We start from the raw sequence: 23,080 nt of genomic DNA on the forward strand, positions 1-23,080 counted from the left end.
GAAAGATATTGCTGCATTTATTTCAAACCCATTTCTGCCGATTGATATAGAACAGATAGCAGCAAAATTCCAGCAAGTATTTGGTGTGCCAAGTGATACTGAAATGGAAATATTTGATTTGCAAAATGACATCAAGCTTAAAGCAAGATCAAGGGACGGTGACTTTTGGAGTCTTGTCAGCAGGAAGAATTTTCCTCATCTCACCACATGTGCACTGGAAGTCAGTGCCTACTTCGGGTCAACTTATCTGTGTGAAATTGCATTTTCACAGATGAAAATTATTAAATCTAAGTACAGGAGCTGTCTTACTGACAGACACCTCACAGACCGTCTCAGACTGGCTGTCTGCAGTTATGAGCCAAATTTCAGGGAACTAGCAGAAAGCATTTAGCCCCAGTCATTACACTGAGTGCAACAGTCAATTTTTATTCATTTATTTTTCATGCTGAAATAAAATTAAATAATGAAACTTAGAATTAAAGGTATGAAGTATTGTAATATTCTTAAAGAAAGACAGCTATGGCCTCTTTGATATGCTAGTTACAGTGTTTTCTTGGTTGAATTAATTTAAAAGTTTGACAAAAGCATTTTATGTAATTCAAATACAATTAGCCCAAATGAAAGGCCTCAAGTTGGAAGTACAATCTGAGCTGTTTTTTCTCTAAACGATTTAGTAGGTCGATCTTGCCTTTCACTAAGGCTGAGGTAGGGGATATTGGGCTTAAAAAGTTTGGCGACCACTAATGTAGAGGAATGAGATTAACTGGATAGCTTTTCAAAGAGAAACAAAAGGCTGACTTGTCCAATTCTGTTATGCATGGCCCAACTCATCCACGCCAACAGCATTGCCCATTGAGCTGGTCCCATCTGCCAGTGTTTGCTCAGAGCCTCTATCAACCTCTCCTATCCATCTACTTATCTGGATGGCTTTTAAATGTTGCTAAGGTGCCTGCCTCAACCACTATTTCTGGCAGCTCATTCCAAATAGAAACCTCTCTTTGCATTAAGCAGCCGCCCCTAGTGTCCCTTTTAAATCATGCCTTCTTGTTTTCAGCAACCCCTCCATGGGAAAAAGACTGTGTGCTTTCATCCTTTGTCTCTTATGATCTAGTAGATCTCTACTGGATCATCCCTTAATCTACATTCCAGGGAATAAAGTCCGAGTCCATATTCCATGAATCCAAGCATTACCACTTCTGATCAGTTTTTATACAAATCCCAATGGACAACGTCAGTTTGTGCTACAACAACACCCTTAAATTAAAGTAGTAAAGTGATTGGATAAAGCAACATTACACTGAAATTGTGACATATCTAATTAGAACTAGAATCGGGTTTAATGTCACTAGCATATACCATGAAATTTGTTGTTTTGCGGCAGCAGCACGTTGCAATACGTAGTAATAAAAACTATAAATTACAATAACAAGTACAGTATATATAAAAAAGAATTAAATTAAATAAGTAGTGGAAAAGGGAGGGATAAAAAAAATAGTAAGGTAGCATTCGTGGGTTCATTGTCTATTCAGAAATCTGACGGAGGAAGAGAAAAGCTGCTCCTGGAGCACTGAGTTTGCAGCTTCAGGCTCCTGTGCCTCCTTCTTGATGGTAGCAATGAGAAGAGGGCATGACCTGGGTGGTGGGGGTCCTTGACGATGGATGCCACATTTTTGAGACATCACCTTTTGAGGGTGTCCTGGATGCTGGGGAGGCGAGAGCCCATGATGGAGCTGGCTGAGCTTACAACTTCCTGCAGCTTTTTCCGATCCAGAGCGGTGACCCCTCCATACCAGACGGCGATGCATTATGTTGAAGTTTTTATACCATAATTAGAATGGAGGATGAAGCTTCATTCTAGAATTGGGGAGTCCCAGCTCTAAACTAACACTGTACAAATTGATGCAGACTACTTTGTATCTGAATAAACATTGAAGAATTGATTGCACTGTTTGAAGATTCAAAAGAAAGTGTCAAAAGAAATCATTCACCCAACAAAGCTGTTCCCCTTCCAGCACCAATGAATGTGGACAATGATTAGTTGGTATAAAAACAGAAAACGTTGGAAACACTCAGCAGGTCAGGCAGCATCTGTGGAAATGAGGAACAGTTAACATTTCAGGTCTGGAACTCTTATTCAGAAAGATCAGCACCTTTCATCATAACTCAGGTTTTTATCTGCAAACTGCTCCAGGAGCGTCCGCTCAATTACCCGCTTGGAAGCCTTGTTCTGGAAAAAGTAAACCAGGACATGCTGTAGTCGAGGATCATTCTGGGGTGTCGGTTTGTCCTTGGCCAAATCAAACAACCGTGAGTACTCTTCGTGGAATGCCTAGGTAGGTAAGGGAAAGAGAGGAAAGAGACATATAATTGAGTACCAAACAAGAGAACAGAAGCTGGAAGCAAAATAGGGGTGAATGGTGGATAAGTTCATGAAATTACTCAGCATGCCTGAGGTATCTCGCCTTTTTGAAGATGATGGGTAGAGATCACAACTGGCATTTAGCACACAAAAAAGGACATTTACAGAAGAGATTGAGGCTTACAAGGGAAAGAAGCACTAAGGGAAATGTGGCTAAGCAGCTCTGCAGAATGGCAGGATGGAAATCATACGAAGATTGGACAAGCTCTCCTTAGACTAGTGGAAGACCAAAATTCACAAAACTACCTGGGCAGACATTCAGTCTGAGCTCACAGGTTAGTGACACTAGAAGCAGAATAGGTGTTACTGACAACATGCAGTTCCATTGATTAGAGACTGAATACGAAATGCAAGTCTGGGGAAGAAGACACACCAGAGAGACACACACATAAACACAATTGAGCCTCACCCTGCCGCTACCTTATTTGGAGAGTTGCTTTAAAGCTTCACCCGAATTCATTATAAAATCATAAGACCTTAAGACAGAGGAGCACAATTAGGCCATTTGACCCATCGAGCCTGCTCCGCCATTCCATCATGGCTGATTTATTAGACCTCTCAAGACAACTCTCCTGCCTACTCCCCGTAACCTTTGACATCCTGACTAATCAAGAACCTATCAACCTTCATTTTAAATAAACCCAATGACATGAGACTCCACAGATGTTTGTGGCAATGAATTCCACACATTCCGTGGATTCACTATGCTCTGGCTAAAGAAATTCCTCCTCATCTCCGTTCTAAATGGACATCCCTCTATTCTGAGGCTGTGCTCTCTGGTCCTAGACTGACCCACCATGGGAAATACCCTCTCCACTCCACTCTATCTACGCCTTTCAATATTCTTTTAGTTAGTCCTGACGAAGGGTCTCGGCCCAAAACGTCTACTGTACCTCTTCCTATAGATGCTGCCTGGCCTGCTGCGTTCACCAGCAATTTTTATGTGTGTTGCTTGAAATTCCATCATCTGCAGATTTCCTCGTGTTTGCCTTTCAATATTCAATAGGTTTTAATGAGATTCCCCTTTATTCTTCTCAACTCCAGTGAGTACAGGCTCAGAGCCCTCAAATGCTCCTCAAACATTAACCCTTTTATTCCCAGAATTATTCACATGAACCTCCTCTGGGCCATTTCCAATGCCAGCACATCCTTTCCAAGATAATATGCCCAAAACTACTCACACACTCAAGTACGGTCTGACCAATGCCTTATAAAGCCTCACTATTACACATCTCTGTTTTTATACTGTATTCCTCTTGAAACTAATGCTAGCATTGCTTTTGCCTTCCTTACCACTGACACAACCTGCAAGTTAACCTTTAGGGATTCCTGCACAAGCACTCCCAAGTCCCTTTGCATTTGTAATTTTTGAATTTTCTACCTGTCTACCATTCCTTCTACCAAGGTGCATGACTGTACACTTCCCTACACTATATTCCATCTGCCACTTCTTTGCCCATTCTCCCAATCTGTCTGTCCTTCTACAGACACATTGTTTCCTCAACACTACCTAGCATCGTATCACCTGCAAACTTAGCCACAAAGCCATCAGTTCCATCATCCAAATCATTGACATATAATGTGAAAAGAATCAGACCCAACACAGACCTCCGTGGAATACCACTCGTCACCAGCAGCCAAACAGAAAAGGTTCCCTTTCTTCCCACTCTTTGCCTCCTGCCAATCAGCCAGTGCTCTATCCGTGCTAGTACCTTTTCTGTAATACCATGGGCCCTTGTCTTGTTAAGCAGCATTGTGTGCGGCTTTCTGAAAATCCATGCAAACCACATCCACCAACCCTTCTTTGTCTATCTTGCCTGTTATTTCCTGAAAGAATTCCAACAGATTTGTCAGGCAAGATTTCCCCTTAAGGAAACCATGCTGATTTTGGCCTATTTTATCATGTGCCTCCAAGTACATAAAACCTCATCCTTAATAATAGACTCCAACATCTTCGCAACCACTGAAGTCAGGCTAACTTGTCTATTATTTCCTTTTTATCTGCCTCCCTGCCTTCTTGAAGAGTGGAGTGACATTTGCAATTTTCCAAACCTCTAGAACCATTCCAGAATCTAGTGATTCTTGAAGGATCATTACTAATGCCTCCATGATCTCTTCAGCTACCTTTCAGAACCCTGGGGCGTAGTCCATTTAGTCCAGGTGACTTGTGTACCTTCAGCTTCTCAAGCACCTTCCCCCTAGCAATAGCAACTACACTCACTTGAGCCCCGACACTCTCAAGTTTCTGGCATATTGCTAGTGTCTTCCGCAATGAAGACTGATGCAAGATATTTATTAAGCTCATCCGCCATTTCTTTGCTCCCATTACTATCTCTCCAGTGTCATTTTTCAGCAGCTCAATATCCACTCTTGCCTCTTTTTAACTCATTATATATCTGAAAAAAACATTTGGTATCCTCTTTGATATTATTGGCTATCTTACCTTCATATTTCATCTTTTTCCCTCTTATGGCTTTTTAAGCTGTCTTCTATTGGCTTTTAAAAGCTTTCCAATCCTCTAACTTCCTGCTAATTTTTGCTATATTATATGCCCTTTCTTTTGTTTTTATGCCATCTTTGTCCCTTGTCAGCCATGCTTGCCTCATCCTCCCTTTAGAATACCACTTCATCTTTGGATTGCATCTTTCCTGCACCTTCCAAATTGCTCTCAGAAACTGCAACCATTGCAGTTCTGCCATCATCACTGCTAGTGTCCCCTTCCAATCAACTTTGGCCAGCTCCTCTCTCATGCCTCTTAATTGTAATACATCTAAGTTTAGAAACACAGAAAACCTATGACACAATACAGGCCCTTCGGCCCACAAAGTTGTGCCAAACATGTCCCTACCTTAGAAATTACTAGGCTTACCGGGAACAGAGGTGACTAACATTGGCCCTCCCACCTTGCCATCCAATTGGTCAAGGCAAAAAGGCCACGGAGGAGTATAACTGACCCCAATCAACAAGTCAGAGCAGTGATAACTCCACCCTGGTGGTCTCCAGTGAAGACTTTCAACAGCAACCACTGCTTTTTGACCTGCCCGAAACTTCCTGTCCTTCCACCAAGATATACATACGCAAGTACTGCTGACTAGTAGATTCCAGACTACAGGTGAGGGATGCACTGAGGCTTAGTGCAGCCAGTGCAGTGGCTCTGTGGAAAAGGGCCACAGTCCTGGCTCCTTCCACTACACACATGGAGTGGCTGAGATGGATGGGGAAGACCCTCAAAACGCCAGGGGGGCACACGAGTACAATCATGTTAACATTCTCTTTAAACCATGGTGCCATCAGAATCAGGTTTATTATCACTGACATACAGTATGTCATGAAATTTGTTTCGTAGTAGTTATAAGACATAATAATTACAGTAAGTTACAAAATTAAAAAGTGCAAAACATGGTGGAGTGAAAGAAGCTATTCTTAAAAAGTAGAGTGAGAGACTTCTGGCTCCTGTAGCACCTCCTTTTGTTTACATATTTAATTTGGAATTAAGTTTATAGTCGAAATAATAAAAATGAGCCTCAACAGCAACCATTAAAGCCAGTGAGGATCGCAGCCAGGCTTACTGTAAGACTCCAACAAAGTGTGGGGAGGCACAATAGCTTTACAAAGCCAGCGATCATCGATCGGGGTTCACTTTCTACCGCTGTCTGTAAAGTTTTTTTTGTGTTCTCCCCACAACTGTGTGGGTTTCCTCCGACATTCCAGAGATGTAAGGTTTGGGTTAGTAAGTTGCGGCCATGCTATGTTGGCACTGGAAGCACGGGGACACTCATGGGCTGTCCCCAACACTTCCTCGGATTGTGATAGCTGTTGATGCAAAAGACACATTTCACTGTACATTTTGATGTACGTGTGACAAATAAAGCCAAACTTTATCTTTAATCTTTATCAAGCCTAATGTTTAACATTTCTACATAGATAATCTATTTACATTCCAACTTCCCATATGTCAGAAAGCTATCTCTAAGAATCTGTCAGCCAAAAGATGATTCACTGATGAACAACAGAGAGACGATGACAAAAAAAGTACAAAAACTGTTCCTTAAGGGATATTTGCAGACTTTTATAAAAAACCTTGACAATTTTTCAAATTTAGTTCAAACTTCAGTTTTATATGCCTCATTATTTTGCAATTCCAGATATATATGTTGCTAGATTATCTTACTACAAGAAGAAAAATTGGTAAGTGTTACCTTTGCAAGTAATACAGATGTTGAGTTGACCCTAGACATTACAGGTGTGTTGAATTATACATATCGTCATGAAGCAGCTCAGCTTATTGACAAATATAAACTGCTTGACTCAATTAGTGATTTGGAGGTTGAGTTGGCACACACTGACTAATAATACAGATCCATTGGAATGAAAATTAAGTTGCCATTTAGGACTTGTGCATCACTAACCTGACCACCCATCATTGTGAGCATAGCAGTTCTGGTACATAGCATTTACATGCAATGATGGAGAACATGCCATTCTGACCTGGACAGGATGTTGTTGGGTTGGTCAGACAAGCACACCAACATTTGCTGATTTAGATTACTTGGGGGTAAGTACACTGAGGCCAGACATTGTACAAGAACATATTTATTGTCCAAAATGTACTGCTGTGAAGGAGATGGCAAAACAAATTCATAGTTCTTAAAAGGTAACAAAATGGAAATAAATAAGGATATGTCAGGACAATACTGAGTGGAATTAACTGGATAGTGGTTTGAAAGAACCAAAGGAATATCAGTCTCTTTCTACAACCAAGATTCCAGAAATAAATGGCATATGTTAAGATGAAATAGGCAGCATATTAGAATAAATTAAATCCCAAAAATCTACCAAACCACGACAGTAAGATTGTTAATCAAAATAACTCTACACAAGACTTATGTACAGTAGCATAGTGGTTAGCACGATGCTATTACAACTCAGGCATTGGAGTTCAGAGTTCAATTCTGGCATCCTCTATAAGAAATTTTGTATGTCCTTCCTGTGTGATCGTGTTTTCTCCTGCAGTCCAAAGACATACCAGTTAGTAGGTTAATTGGTCATTATAAATTGTCCCATGGTTAAGCTAGGGTTAAATCAGTGGGTTACTGGGTGGCAGAGCTTGGATGGCCAGAAGGGCCGTCTATAAAAATAAAGATCCATGCAAATTACAAGCTTTGCAAAAGTACAACAGAACAAATACCTTTCTTAACCCTGCCTCAGCACCATCCCGGTCATAGACTTGTCTGGACTTGGCAATAGCTAGAATGATGCCCTGCATAGCCGGACTTAACATTTCCTGCCATAAGACAGTGATAGAAAGGAAAAAATGCATCAGACAGACAGAGAGAGATGTCAGAAAAGAAAGGACCGAGACGTATACAAATTTTAAAAGCATTACGGGAGCTGAGCTAAGAACTTGATGCACTTCTGATCATATTAACTTCTGTTTGATAAAACTGCTTGTGAAGCAGCTTGAGATGTTTTACTCTGTTTACATGTGCTGCACAAACGAAGTTGATGCTGCTTTATATTCAAAAAGTATAGGTTTTGAAACTGGGGTGTTTTATCTACTGCTCAGAAGCAAAACAGACAGAATGAAATGAAGTCTTTATACATGAAGGTGGTACTTGTTTGAAAAGGGAAGCTATTAATGGGAATAGACAACAGAAGAGCAAATATAGTGGCATATATAGCCTGTTTCTGCGCTGTACTTTTCTATGACTCTATGACAAATCAAATGACTGAAGCTCATGATTTACTCCCATTCCCATATTCGTAAAAGAGCTCTCTGTCCCTTCAATATTATTTCAGGATTTTACATTTCTGATCAGAGTAGATCAATGATCAGATTGCTACATTCTGGACACAATTCTCAAGCAATTGAGTTATTTTCCATACTCAGCTTGAGTAGCTGTTCATACACATATCTTTATGCATACATAAAGTACAACAAAGCAAATCCTGACCTGGATAGCAAGCCGTCCTGTATTGATAGTATGTCAGTTTCACTTAGCACAGTCTGAACAAAGACCAGATCTACTGCAAAGAATGTGCAACTGACTTGGCTTCAAACTGAAATTTGGTCTGGTCTAACTGGGTTATGTTGGTAACCAGGCTCCACTGATAAGCAAAAATTTGCAATACTAGGGGTATGAAATCTAAGTACTCAGGTCAGGGAATGTCAGTAGAGACAGCAGAGCTAACATTTCTCTAAAAAGCATTTCTCTCATCATAGTAACTGTCGCAACTGCTGAGTATTTCCACCAGTTTTGTTTGAAGCCCAGCACTACCAATGACCAGTTAACACCATTTCCAGATCAGAACTGTTCCACTCTTTGAAGGGTTACCCAAGAATGCCACAATATTTCTAAGATACTCAGATCTCCATTCAGTATACTGTAGCAAAGTGCCAATACTTTCCAAAGTCCTACCATTGTTGGTACTGGATGAAGGTAGGGAATAGGAAGGAATTTGATTGTGGGACTATCAACACTTTCCCCACACATTTACAGAAGATCAACAGGAAATAGTGATATAGTCAAAAGGCTGGCTTCAATTCCAGTGTTGTGAAATAGTTAGTGGGATTACATATCACATCACGATTGGAGTAAAGGCAGGTATTAAGGATAAAGAGGGGGCAACTTTTCACCATTTGCAGTCGTCTCTATTTTCTTTTAAATGTTACTGCTGTAAATCTTTGCTACTTTTGGAATCATGTAAGCTCCTCACTTATATCACCCATTGGCAACACAATATGAAGCAGTTTGGCCTCACGTTGGCACCGGCTTTAACGACAAGAGGAGTCAGTCTTGGAGCTTGAATCTCAAACTAATACTGGAGCAATGAATTGTGAGACACCATAAATGAACAAATTGACTCCGGACTTTGTTGCACCAATATTTGCAATACTAATGATGCCTTTAAAATTCCAACGTCAAATAAAACTTAGCTAAGTTTCCTCAAAAGTTATAAATTACTACTACAATGTACTAATTTCATCAGGCAAAGAATTTAATGTTGCCGGTCTTCCATTGACCTAGTACCTCCTCATTGTAGCCATCAGCATCATGGCGAACCTGAACCTTTCCAATAGTCGGAATGTCCACCTCTGTTATCTGGGTACCAGTGTGTTCAGACTGCTCTTCTTGCTCACTGACTGCCTCCGGCTCTGGCAACTGCTCTGCTTCAGGCTTGAGCTCAGGCTCAGACTTCTCTTTGGTTTCCTTGGTCTCCAGGCCTGGTTCTGACTAGCTCAGAAAACAATGGGGAAAGAGCAGAGGAAGTGAAAGGAAAGGAAGGGAAAGAAGAGGACAGAGAAAAGCAAGAATGATAATCAAGGAAAGTTAAAAGTGTGTGCTTATTAGCAGCATTTGTGCAAAATATAAGTATCTTCAGTAGAAGCATTTGGATAGGGTAGTATTGGAGCAATAACCATGGTCTGATAATCTTAAAAGTTGAGTTTAAATCCAACTCTGCACTGTGAGAGTGAGAAATTAGTTGAAGAACAGCTCCCAGCTCTGGAGGACACCTACAGCTCTCGCTACCTAAGGAAAGCTACAAGCATCTGTAAGGACAATACACACCCATGCAAATATCTGTTTGAACTTCTTCCATCTGGCAGACGTTATAAGATTTTCTATGCCCACACTTCCAGACTGAAAAATATCTTTTTCCCCAGAGGTATAATTGTTCTGAACTAATCAATCAAGCATCATCCATAAATTTGTTATATTGCTACTTTAATACTGGTTTTATGGGAGTTGCACTTTTGTACTGCTGGACATTGCTTGTACTGGCTGGTTACTTGATTTTATTAACTGTTTATTTATTTTATTTGTTGTTTCATAGCATTGAGTATGAGAGTTGCAAACTTATTTTTGCTGTATTGGTGCATGACAACTGTACTATGCAATGACAATAAAGATATTTCATTTCAAATAAATTGTTGTCAACCATGAAGCTATTGTATTGTTGGAGACCTAACTGGCTTGGTCTCGTACTTTTGACAAGTAAGGCTGGACTTGCTTAGAAGCAATTCTGCACCCACAGCCCTCTGACCTAAAACCCTTTTGAAATGATCTAATAAAATTTTGGTGTATCAAACAAATCAAGAGTCAAGCAGTGGAGAAACAACTGAGACTGCAGATGCTGGAAATTCAGAGCAACGCACACAAAATGCTGGAGGAACACAGCGGGTCAGGTAGCATCTATGGAGAAGAATAAACAGTTGATGTTTTGGGCTGAAACCCTTCATTGGAACCGGCCAGACCCCAGTCCTGATGAAGCATCTCGGACTGAAACATTGACTGTTTATTTCCCTCCAAAGATGCAGCCTGACCTGCTGAGTTCCTCCAGCATTTTGTGTCTGTTGATCCAAGTAGATGGTTCACCACTATCTACTAGAAAGCTAGGAATGGACAATAAACTCTGGCATTGACTGCAGCTTCCACATAAATTCTTAGTGATGTCTATATTAGAATCCAAGAAAAAACTTCCTTGATGTAATCCACCAGAAAGGGGTATCAGATCCAGGCACTGAAGAATGGTGCATCTCACCCCGAAGAGGAGTTTACAAAAGGTGGTTAACATTGGTTACACAGGCTTCCCATAATATCAGCATTGCTCCCTAATGGGGGATTTCTCAATTATTCCATTAATTTATTAATTCATTTAAATGGCACTAAACACAATTTAAAAAGGATTGCAAACAGCCCCACTTCCAAAGAGCAAGACATTGCCTTGCTTTGCAGCAATATACTACAACAGGAATTTATTGCATTGATATAAAATATCAGGAGCACCTACAAATGATAAGCTGCAATAGATATTGTGCTCACTCCAACCTCTCAGCAAGTTACAGAAATTCATAACATGGTAATCACAGAATCAGTGTTCACCTACATCGGAATAGAAATAATCGCTGTTTGGTGAACCGGAAGGATGCTGTGCTTTAACATAACCATACGATTTCAATGGCCACTTTAGCCACCAGATCATCTCATCAGACTAATGACAAAGCAGCCCTCTTGATAATACAATGCTTTATGAATTGCTTTACAGCGACACTTCATAAGAACTGGGGACTGGCCGGTCCCAATGAAAGGTCTCAGCTTGAAATGTCAGCTATTCATTTCCCTTCTTAGATGCTGCCCAGCTTGCATTCCATTCAACTGCTCAGATTTCTACTACATCTCACAGTTTGTCACATCTCAATGTAAATTGTCCCCAGCGTGTAAACAAGTGCGAGAATTTGGGGAAGTTGCTAGGCAGAATAAAATGGGTGAGGATAGGATTCATCTATTATTGTGGTTGATGGTAGGTGAAATAACAATGGGCTGAAGGGCCAGTTTCTGGGCTGCATCTCTTTACAACTCTTGATCAGAAATTAAGCCTTATTTAAATTTGACTCAACGAGACAATGCAGGAGACATATTCACAGCTAAACTGCTTAAAACTGAGCTTATGGTCTTTTTCTTGCGCTAAAACTTCTACACCAGTAACACGCCAAAGAAATAGTTGTATGCAGCTCTAGTGCTCTCACCTCCTTCAGGGCAGCCTCAGCACCAACGTTCTCATAAGACGTTGCAGCTTTCTCAATGGCTTGGGCTGTCTGATCCTTGACCATCACAGCGTGCTTGGCAGAGGCAGAACATGTACTCTGCTGACTGGCAACAGTCTGTTCTGTAGGACACAGGGCAAAACCATAGGAGATGAGAGAACTGCCGGACTTTACTGCAGTGTGGCTAACACTAACCTGTCAAAAAGAGAACTTAAGAATTTTAGTCAGATTCCTTGAAACTTTAAAATTATGATCTTTTCCAAGTGTTTCAGAGCACTGCAATTGTGCATGCAGCATATTCATCAGATATAAAGCACTCACCTGTTCCATCATCGACTACTCCCAACACCCAACCCAGGCTCCCTTCTCACTTGTGTCATTGGGAAGGTGGTACAGCAGCCTCAGGACCCATACCACCAGGTTCAGGAGCAGTTATTATTCCTCAACCATCAGACTTCTGAACTAGAGGGAGTAACTTCACTCACCTCAACACCGAACTGATTCCACAATCAATGGACCCATTTTCAAGGATTTTAATGCTTAAGTTCTCAGTATTATTTATTTATTTATTATTACTACTTGGTTATTTTTGTGTTTGCAGTTTGTCTTCTTTTGCACATTGGCTGGTTGCCCAACTTTGTGTGAAGTTTTTTCATTGATTCTATTGTATTTCTTTTCTCTACTGTGAATGCCCACAAGAAAATAAATCTCAGGACATTTACTTTGAACTTTGTTGTTAGTTTCCAAATCCTTTCATATGCTTTCAGAGGTTAAAACCATTGAAAACTCAGAAGCAGTGAAGCATTTTCCATTACAAGGAAAAAGTGCTCTTGCCCCACTATACTCATACCACATGCTGGTCTCCGAACCATCAATAACCCTGTGCTCTTACAATTGTGGTCTTTCACACATTGATAATTTTCCTGAGTCCTTCTTTGGACGTAGTCCCAATCAGCTAGACCTCAAGCTCTGTAATTCCCTCCATAAGCTTCTGCTCTCTCTGTACTTTTGATGGTTATAAAACTAGCTCTTTAACAAAGCTGCAATCATCTACCCTACTTTCTCCATGTATGGATCTTCCCCTGTTATACTCTTACTTTGCAGTGAGAGATCCTATATAATAAGCTATTTTCATTCCTCATATGTTCATCTTCCTGCCCTATATTTACAGAACTTTCTGCAGGTATTTCATATTTACAATCATCAAAATTGTTCTTAAACATTTAAGTTTGCAAAGTCACAAGTTCCCTAAAATTTAAAAAGACTGAGGTACATTGCTCAAGTTGTATAACACTTGACAACTCTCTCACATTGAATGATATCCCAGTCCTGTGGCCTTTCTCCATATTTGTGAGACTTTTTCTAACCAGATATTTATTCACATTCCTTTATGCAGTTACTTCCAACTCTACTTCTATCACCTTTGTTAAGTTTTATATTGCAGATCATAACAATTAATTTCATTTAAAAATACAGAATTCCTTCAAATTGCAATTGTTTTACCTTAAATTTGTGTTTACAATCATTAAAGCTTTCCCAAATCTTTCATATTTCTGATTTATCAGCTCTACTGTAAGGTGAACAATCAGTTACTTTGCTCACTGCACAGAAATGAAGTGCCTCATCTTGGTACAGTTCCAGTTAATCTTTCCTGTAAATCCTTTCCTTTCAAAGTTCAGTGTCAATTACTGGATTCTGATTATGCTCTGCAACATAGGCCCTTGGCTCTCAAGCCAATTCCCAACGAAATCAAATACCTTCAGTCGCACTGCCCGTAGGTTCCTGAACTTGTGGCATTGGAACCAGTTCCTTCTGTGGGATTTTTCGGACCTGCTCGTCATTCCACTCTTCCAGTTCCTGCAGAAAATGCTGGTTATCTTCACAAACAAACTCCACAAGTTCAGGTGGAAGGGCGTGGATGGATCTCAAAATCTGTCCTGTCTCCACATCCGTGTCCTCTGTAATGTTGACAACACTCATGATTTAACAAGCGAAGAATTGGAAAACAACATATCAATATTATTGCCCTCTTGACCAACAGCATAGTCCAATGAGCACACACCCACAGAATAACTGCTCAAGAAACCTTCACAAAATGATAGTTTCTGCAGCTGTGTTAGCATTTAAGCCAATTTAATCAACACATAATGAATATAATCTGTAGCATATGGAAAGACTACACCGCAAACACCATTTTAGGGTCTTGTCTTACTTCTGAAAAATGATCTAAATAATGTTGAGTAGACACTGGAAATTGCAAACAAAAACAGAAAATGTCACAAATGCACCATAGGTCAATTTAGGAAAGAACATCCCTTTCATCTACACCAGGATGGTCTAAAGCAGCAGTTCCCAACCCTTTTTTAAGCCATGGACCAATACCATTAAGTAAAGGGTCTGAGGACTTCAGGTTGGGAGACCTGATCTAAAGGCCATTCACTTTCTCCTTAAAGAGAGGTCCAACACATACACTCTGGTCAAGTCCTTGCAGCTAGAATGACAGAGCATACTTGACCAAAGGATTAATAAATCCAATCTAATGGTGCGGTGGAGCCCAATGTCGGGGTTGAAACTTTTAAGCGATTTGTAAATGGGAAGAAAATGCCCAGGTATTTGTTGATTTAAAAAATGTAATTTTTCTCTGGATATTTACTGCGACACTATTACCCAAGCAATAAGCCATTATAAGAACAAAGATGACTGTGATGTGTCTAGCTCTGTCCTCTCCAGTCATTTGCAGGTTTGAATATTCATGGTAAACACAAGAGATTCTGCAGATGCTGGAAATCCAGAGTAACACACACAAAATGCTGGAGGAATTCAGCAGGTCAAGCAACATCTATGGAAACAGTCGATGTTTCGGACCAAGATCCTTCATTAAGACTAGAAAGTAAGGGAGAAGCAGCCAGCTTCTTCCCTCTTCCTTTCCCGTCCTCATGAAGGGTCCCAGCCTCAAATATTCATGGTATATTTGATAACAAGTTTTAGACTCAAAAAGATTTCAAAGCATTTTTGTTGTGCTAATGTTTGGACATCAAACACTTCTACTTGTGACAATTAGAATGGAGATGGTAAAAATAATAGAAAAGTTTGAGTGAATCAAATTATTTGGATGCAATTGTTGGATTATAAATTTAGTGCTTTGAGGGTGAAGCAGCTCCAGTTAAGGGTTAAAGTGCTGTAAGAGACTCCTTGTAAACAGGCAGAGGCAGAAGATCCTGAATATGTATTTTCATTAATGTCATATGGACATAGAAAATACACCCTATCCTCGTTATATGCATCTTCAGACAATGCGGATTCACAGTTATGCGAGGAACCTATTTCTACCAACGTCTCTTTATATGCGTCCAAGACTCACACAGTTATGCAAGGAGCACTGCTTTCCCGCCAATACAAATCACGTGCGCACGCCTCACAATCTCTCTCCCGCCACTCTTTTTGGCAAGGTGTGGATGCGCAATCTTAAACTTCTGTTGGTTTTACCTACGGTGCAGTGATTTTGTGCTTGAAATATTTAACTCTGCCTCCTAAGCATCCAATATCATTTCCTAGGCCATCAGCCGAGCAGCAGAGAACCACATTAACACTTGAAAAAAAAGTTGGAAATTATAAACAGCGCGGCATCAGCTGAAGGTAACACAGCTCTGGGACACCACTGCCGGGAACAGAATCTTGCCTTTAAAGTTCTTTTGTTGCTTGGACAATGCGCCTGCCCATCCTAAACATTTGGACAGCATTCATCCTAACATAACAGTACGTTTCCTGCCACTTAACATCACTGATTCAACCACTCGACCAAGGTGTGATCCACATTCAAGGCGTACGTATTTTTTTTTAAACGGCGAACTCTCTCTCAGATGCTGCAAGCAACAGACCATAAGACCATAAGATATAGGAGCAGAAGTAGGCCATTTGGCCCATCAAGTCTGCTCTGCCATTCAATCATGGGCTGATCCAATTCTTCCAGTCATCCCTACTCCCCTGCCTTCTCCCGATACCCTTTGATGCCCCGGCTAATCAAGAACCTATCTATCTCTGCCTTAAATACACCCAATGACTTGGCCTCCACAGCCGCTAGTAGCAACAAATTCCACAGATTTACCACCCTCTGACTAAAGTAATTTCTCCATATCTCTATTCTAAATGGACACCCTTTAATCCTGAAGTTGTGCCCTCTTGTCCTAGACTCCACTAATCCCGGGAGTTTACCAACGGTGAGGGAATGGTGGAAGTCGGAACACTTGGCACAAATGGCGATGGACATGGACCCAAGTTTAGAATGGAGTCAGCATTTCAGTCGTTCCCTGCCGTCAACCCTTCTTCCCTACAAGCAAATTTATGCTGAAAAACAAAATCCTGCCAAGCAAACAACCCTCACCACTTTCTTCAAATCGGTGTCATCTCCTGCTGCCGGCAGCTCTAAGAGTTCTGAGAGTCTTCCTTCACCCCTTGCTGTGCTTGATATGATCCTGACGACCTAACCATCCACCTTATCCATGTAAAGCTGCCCGGCACCACAACAACCACTCATCTCCCGGAGCAAACACACCTGCCACTGTTGGTGAGTACTGTACACCCTCGGATGTTAACTTTCTATGATTTATTCAATTGAATATTACCTTAAATTGATTAAATATAATACAAATGTTGTCTTGTGGTACTGCTTTTGTGTCGTATTGGTATGAAAATGTGAATAAGTTACAGATAAAACATATTTAGGAAGCCCTCTGGAACGCATCCCTATTTTCTTCATTTAAATATTTATTCACATTATGCGATTTCACATTATGCGTCGACTGCGAGGAACATATCCCTCGCATATAACGAGGATAGGGTGTAGTCACATTTAAGGTTAGCTACCAAGACAACAGGAAACAATATTGCCTCCATGTACAGGAAGGGGCCAGCAGCAGCATTTAAGGATTAAAGCATGTAAAATGACCAGACAGGAGACCTATTAGAGTGTAATAGGTTGCAACATTTTAGAACATTACTTTGATAATATTGCATAACATCATAAGCAACATCATTTGTCATTATCATCATCATCATCAGGTGCCACGCCCAGTTTGAGCTTTGACTGCCATGGCCCACACACTCCTGTTTCGGGTCAAGTGGATCAATGCATTGGTATTCATTTCCAGTTCTCTGGCTGCTGTCTCCATCATCATTTGTCTTTGTCTTCCTCTTGCTTTCTTCCCTTCAATCTTTCCCATAAGTACCGTGCATTCTAACTCCTCTTTCCTAATCACATGTCCAATGAAGTTACACTGCCTTTTCATGATCTCATACATTATTTCTCTTTTTGTGTTTGCTCTGTTCATGACATCCTCATTAGATATTCATTTCATCCATGATATTCCTTGCATTCTCCTCAAAAACCACATCTCCGCTGCTTCAATTCGTTTCCTCATGTTACTAGATATTGTCCAACATTCTGAGCCATATAACATAACTGGATAAACGTAACATTTCAGTACTCTGAGGCTGGTTGTCATGCCTAGTTTAGTATTGGTCAGTATACTCTTCATTCTCGTAAAGGTGTCTTTTGCCATCCCTATTCTTCTTTTGATGTCCATGTCGCACCTGCCATCTGACGTCATCTAGCTTCCTAAGTAGCAAAAGTTCTGTACTTGTCTTATATCTTCCCCGTTTATTCTCAGCCTGCAGATAGGATTCTCCTTCTTTCTGGATATCACCATACATTCTGTCTTTTTGCAACTGATAGACAGATCCATTTTTGCACTTTCTTCAACAATTATATCAATTAAGTTTTGTAGCTCTTGTATTTAGATTAATTTGCTTCTGACATTGAGTAAGGCTTTAATAAACAAAAGAGTTATGAGGTTTGCTGCTTGAAAATTATTATAAGATTTTCCCTGCCAGAATAGATTCACACAACTCAGAAAATAAAAACTAAAGCATGTCTACACCTCTTCCAGTAAAAGGTCCTGACCTGCTATGCGTTTCTACAATCTTTTGCTTTTTTTATTGTTTGCATTTTGTAGTTTTGTCCAATGCAAGAAAGACTGAAAAATGGCCTGTGTTACTGCTAATTCTACAGGGCACCTTCATCAACTTCATTGGAGCTTAGTCTAAAATCTTGAATTTAATGTAGTCTCCATTACTCATCATTATTATGTGCCATGTCATATGACGTGGGCGATCATTGTCTTCGATCTGTCTTTAACCTCTACTACAGGGGTCCCCAACCTTTTTTGCACTGCGGACCGGTTTCAAATTGACAATATTCTCACGGACTGGCTGACCTGGGGGGGGGGGGGGGGGGGGGGGGGTAGGGTTGCCAACGGACAAGAGTAGCAGTCAAATACGTTGTTTCCCCCAGAGGCTACAATGACCATGAAGCCTTGCGTGGGCACCAGTGCGCATGCGTAATTTGCGCATGTGTGTACGTGCCGATTTTTTCTACAAATCGTTTTTGGCGATCCTGTTCGGGGATGGGGGGGTGTTAATCACGACCGGAATATAGGTGATAAGTGGCTAATACTCTCAATTTCGTTTCTAAAAGGGTTTATCTAACGAATTTAATATTAAACACACAGCGCATATTTTCCTCGCATGAATATAGTGATAAGTCAATTATCAGGGGAGGATAGGGGAGCTTGAAGTAAGTGTTGAACGAACTTCTAGTAGAAGTGGCAGAGGTAGGTTCGATATTATCATTTAAAGAAAAATTGGATAGGTATATGGACAGGAAAGGAAAGGAGGGTTATGGGCTGAGTGCAGGTCGGTGGGACTAGGTGAGAGTAGCGTTCGGCATGGACTAGAAAGGCAGAGATGTCCTGTTTCCGTGCTGTAATTGTTATATGGTTATATAAGTCACTTGTAAGTCAATAGCATCATAACATTTTAAGTAACGTTTGGATATTAAACACACAGCACATATTTTCCCCGTATGAACATATAAAATCATTGCAACACACGAATATTGCTGAATCAGTGGGAGCCCTGGGGTTGTTTTCCTGCAACAAGACGGTCCTATCGAGGGGTGATGGGGGACAGCGATACTCGACCGGGGCTTCCTTGCGTCCAGTCTATTCTGCAATTTAGCTTTCATTGCATTCATTGCAGAGATATGTTGGAAATGGAAGCAACGTTTTCAGTGCTTTCATGGCTATCTCAGGATAGTCAGCCTTGGCTTTGATCCAGAATGCCGGCAGAGATGTTATGTCAAACATACTTTTCAGCCCGCCGTCATTTGCAAGCTTGAGGAGTTGATCTCCTTCCCGCGCTGACATGGATGACGCGCGGGTAGTGACCTCGCGTGCGTAATGGCTCAACAGTGGGTGTGACAGGGAATGAGGAAAGGTGCAGCTGACTCATATCGCCAAATCATATTGTTTCCTCGCAGCCCGGTAGCGCATGCTTTGCGGCCCAGTGGTTGGGGACCACTGCTCTACTATCTCTACTACTAATGAACTAAAATATCAATCCAAGTGCTTAAATTTTCTGGTAGGAAATGATGCAAAGGCCTTATGTGATAATGACCTCAACAACCTGCATTTGTATTGCACCTTTAATGATGTAAAATATCTCCTGTCTTCTCAATTGAGGAAATACTCAAAGAATGTCCACAAAGTTGATTTTCAAGGGCAGACTAAAAATAATGAGCTGTGGAGGGGCAGAAGACTTCAGTAAAGTTTCTAAAGTTTCTGTTGAAGACACGGTAATTAATGGCTGGACAAGGAAAATCGGCGATATAAAAGCCGCCAGAGTTAGAGGATCAAAGAGCTAGAGCAGAGTACAGAGATGGGAAAGTGTAAACCCACATAAAGAGTGAGAATTTCAATAAATCAAGTCTTTGTTATCCACCAACTCATTATCTGCTGATCAAATACTTGCAATATACACCCAAGGTTCCACTTCAGATAGTTCTAGAGGCACCAAAGAGGGGGTGCAATACTGTACACACGAAGTCAGTCAAAAGTGTCAGCTGGGCACTCAGCCAGAAGTGAGGTTGGAAAAACAAGCTGGGTGCATGACAACATATAAAACTTACAAGGGTGTTGCCAGGAGTTGATGACTGAGTTACAGGGAAAGGTTGAACAGGTTAGGACTTTATTCCTTGGAGTGTAGAAGAATGAGGGGAGATTTGATAGAGGTATACAAAATTATGAGGGTATTGATAGGTAAATGCATGCAGGCTTTTTCCACCGAGATTAGGTGAGACTAGAATTAGATGTCATAGGTTAAGGGTAAAAGGTGAACTGTTTAAGGACATACTGAAAGGGAACTTCTTCATTCAGAGGATAGCAGAATAACAGTTCAGCACAGACTAGATGGGCCAAAGGATCTAGTTCTGTGCTGTAGCGTTCTATGACCGGGGTGCAGTGCCAATTTTTTAGGTGCCGGAGCTATACGAGGGGTGATTGATAAGTTTGTGGCCCACGGTTATACAGCTCGCGTTACATGCACGTGTAGTTCAACTCTTTGATTGATTATGCAGAAAGTTTAAAGTTAATAACTTTTGTGGTATTTCTGTTTCAGATAATTGAAAATTGCTAGGTTTTCAAAAATTGACTCCTCCTACCTTAGGCCACAAACTTATCAATCACCCAAACTTGTGCACCTGCTCATTTCATGTACTGGGCAACTTCCTTGCCCCATTCATGTAATGAGCAGGTACACAAATTAGGTGTGATTGATATATATAATGTCTTATAATGTCAAGCACTAAACCAAGATGAAAGAAATATATGAATTCCAGAGCTCCACAGAAATATAGTGATAGTTAAGACATTAACAAGATTATAGCCCATCACTACATTTCAGTGTATAACTGGTACAATAAAACATATAATATTTAATTTAATAATATGACAAAGTATTGCACGGTTGCACTCACTAATTATCATAAAATATAATTATCACAGCTTTTGTCACTTTTACTGTTATCTGTCTCTTGTATGTTATTCCTGTTACACTCCTCAGCTTGTTTACGAAAGAAAGTTAACATTGTTTGCTAAGAAGCCATAGGGTTGTTAGTGAGGAAAATTAACTTTTGTATTAGCGAGTAATCCATGGGCCACCACAGATGTAGCCTTACTAATACGACTGAGTCAGAGCAGACAGCAGGGCCCGCAGCACTTAGCAGTGTTCCTAAGCAGGTATAAAAATAACAGAAATAAAGCAAATAAGCTTTTTACACTTCTAACCACCTGAATTGGAACCAAGTAATAAAGTATGAAAGAAGAACATTTAATGAACGATTGCTAAAGCCACGAATATTGCTGAATATTAGCATCAAAAGCAGTAGGTTGGCAACTCTGCCTCGTACCGTTTCTCTCGCAGAAAAGGTTGGACAGGAAGTGTACCTGTGAGCATTGATACTCACAATATCCTCACACGTCGGGTATTACATGGTTAGACAAATACCAATACAGATCCTGTTTAGTCTTTAAATATACAAGTTAAAGAAGCTTGAATCTTTACATAAATTATTATCGTATCTATACGAATAAAAAATATCGTATTTTCGAAGTGACAGATGTTAACGGGGAGGAGAGCAACCATTTGGAAGGTTTGGAAATACGTTTCATCTCGTTCATTGCCTCCCTAAGTTACTCTTTTTCCTATCAACACAAAGAGAAAACGAGCCTCTTTCCGATCAGCTATAGTTGGTGGAGCTCGGCCAAGGGGTTGACCCGTTATTAATGATAGTTGAAGTGACGTAAAACTAGCTTATAGCAAGTGTCTTTTTTTCCCCATTTGGCTTGTAAAAAAAAAACTAAATTCACGTTATCCAGGTGTAGAAGAGGATTTTGGATGATTACCTTGAGTATTTCATCAAAATCTTGCAAAAGATAAGTGAGGAGTGAATTTTTCTTTCATTATTTTCGACTCTTAACCTTGGGTTTCGATGTTCATTCCTTGCTTAATATAGCTCCAACCTGGAATCCAATGGTACCCATTGGAAAGAGCAGAAAAATGCTCACACTTGTGTACAGTCCTCCCGCGGCTAGAGAGAGACTGAGGATCTGTGAAATGGCGGGAGGCTACAGCAGGGCATGCTGGGAAAACAACGGATCGAGCAAGGACAAATTTCACAAATACCTAAATAAAAAAAGTCACAGCTCCAGGATTTCAACAAAAATGATCAAAATATCCTATCCTAATGTTATTAGTGGTATTTTCCCCACCAGTCACCAACCCCTCTCCCCAACCCCCACTTCTGTAACATTCCCTCTATTTAATATGTGGCCGCTGTTAAATTTCCCGCTTGTTTATTTTGACTTTTTTTTTATATACAGAGGTGCCGGAGCAGTGTTCCAGTGTGCTCCAGCAGCACTGCACCCTTGTCTATGACTCTATACAAGCAGAAACTTACATACTTATATAAATATTATAACAGAGGGATCTTCACCAGCAACAGGATTGATATTCTTGTCTGTGATCCATGGGAAGCCCATGATACTATTCACGGATAATGAAGACTTAATATGCACAGAGGTATTGCCAGATGAATTCAATATACGTCAAGCTGCAACCACAATGACTGAATAATCTGGCATGGTACAAGGGCAGCATGGTAGCAATGTGGCTAGTCTAACACTTTACAGCGCCAGTGACTGGGATTCAATTCCCACCAGAGTCTGTAAGGAGTTTTTAAGTTCTCCCTGTGATTGCATGGATTTCCTCCAAGTGCCCTGGTTTCCGCCTACTTTCCAAAGATGCATGGTTAGAGTTAGTGAGATGTGGGCGTGTTATTTTGACTCTGGAAGCAACAGCACTTGCAGGCTGCCCCCAGCACATCTTCAGATTGTGTTGGTCATTGACACATTTTACTATTTCGATGCGCATATGACAAATAAAGGTAATCTTTAAATCTGGGAAAGGTGCTGCCTTCTTAACAAATGTCAGTCACACAACTGCAGAGAACTGTGCTGAGCTCTGTCCGTGTCACAGAAACCAGCCCCCTCTCTATGGACTCTATCTATATTTCTCACTGCCTCAGTTAGGCAGCCAGCATAATCAAAGACCCCACCCACCCATCAGGCAGAAGATACAAAGCCTGAAAGCGCAGATCACCACACTCGAGGGCAGCTTTCACCCATTGTTACTAGACTATTGAATGTTGGCCTAGTATGTTA

General features: G+C 40.7%; 1 protein-coding gene across 8 annotated transcripts in view; it reads right to left on the reverse strand.

The window, feature by feature from the left end:
- Positions 1-23,080, reverse strand: part of usp28 (ubiquitin specific peptidase 28) — a 118,497-nt gene that overhangs the window by 10,564 nt on the left and 84,853 nt on the right. For 2 of the 8 annotated variants that reach the window (XM_072283913.1, XM_072283912.1), the window contains exons 17-21: positions 13,724-13,924; positions 11,949-12,088; positions 9,451-9,654; positions 7,608-7,703; positions 2,151-2,329 (exon numbers count right to left, since the gene is read on the reverse strand). In XM_072283913.1, the coding sequence (XP_072140014.1) occupies positions 2,151-2,329; positions 7,608-7,703; positions 9,451-9,654; positions 11,949-12,088; positions 13,724-13,924 (820 nt within the window). Of the gene's footprint in view, positions 1-2,150; positions 2,330-7,607; positions 7,704-9,450; positions 9,655-11,948; positions 12,089-13,723; positions 13,925-23,080 lie in introns of those variants that run through there. The other 6 variants (XM_072283917.1, XM_072283916.1, XM_072283915.1 and 3 more) reach the window with 5 other exon arrangements.

The sequence above is a fragment of the Mobula birostris genome, chromosome 20 (genome assembly GCF_030028105.1).
Source record: "Mobula birostris isolate sMobBir1 chromosome 20, sMobBir1.hap1, whole genome shotgun sequence".
Taxonomy (NCBI): domain Eukaryota; kingdom Metazoa; phylum Chordata; class Chondrichthyes; order Myliobatiformes; family Myliobatidae; genus Mobula; species Mobula birostris.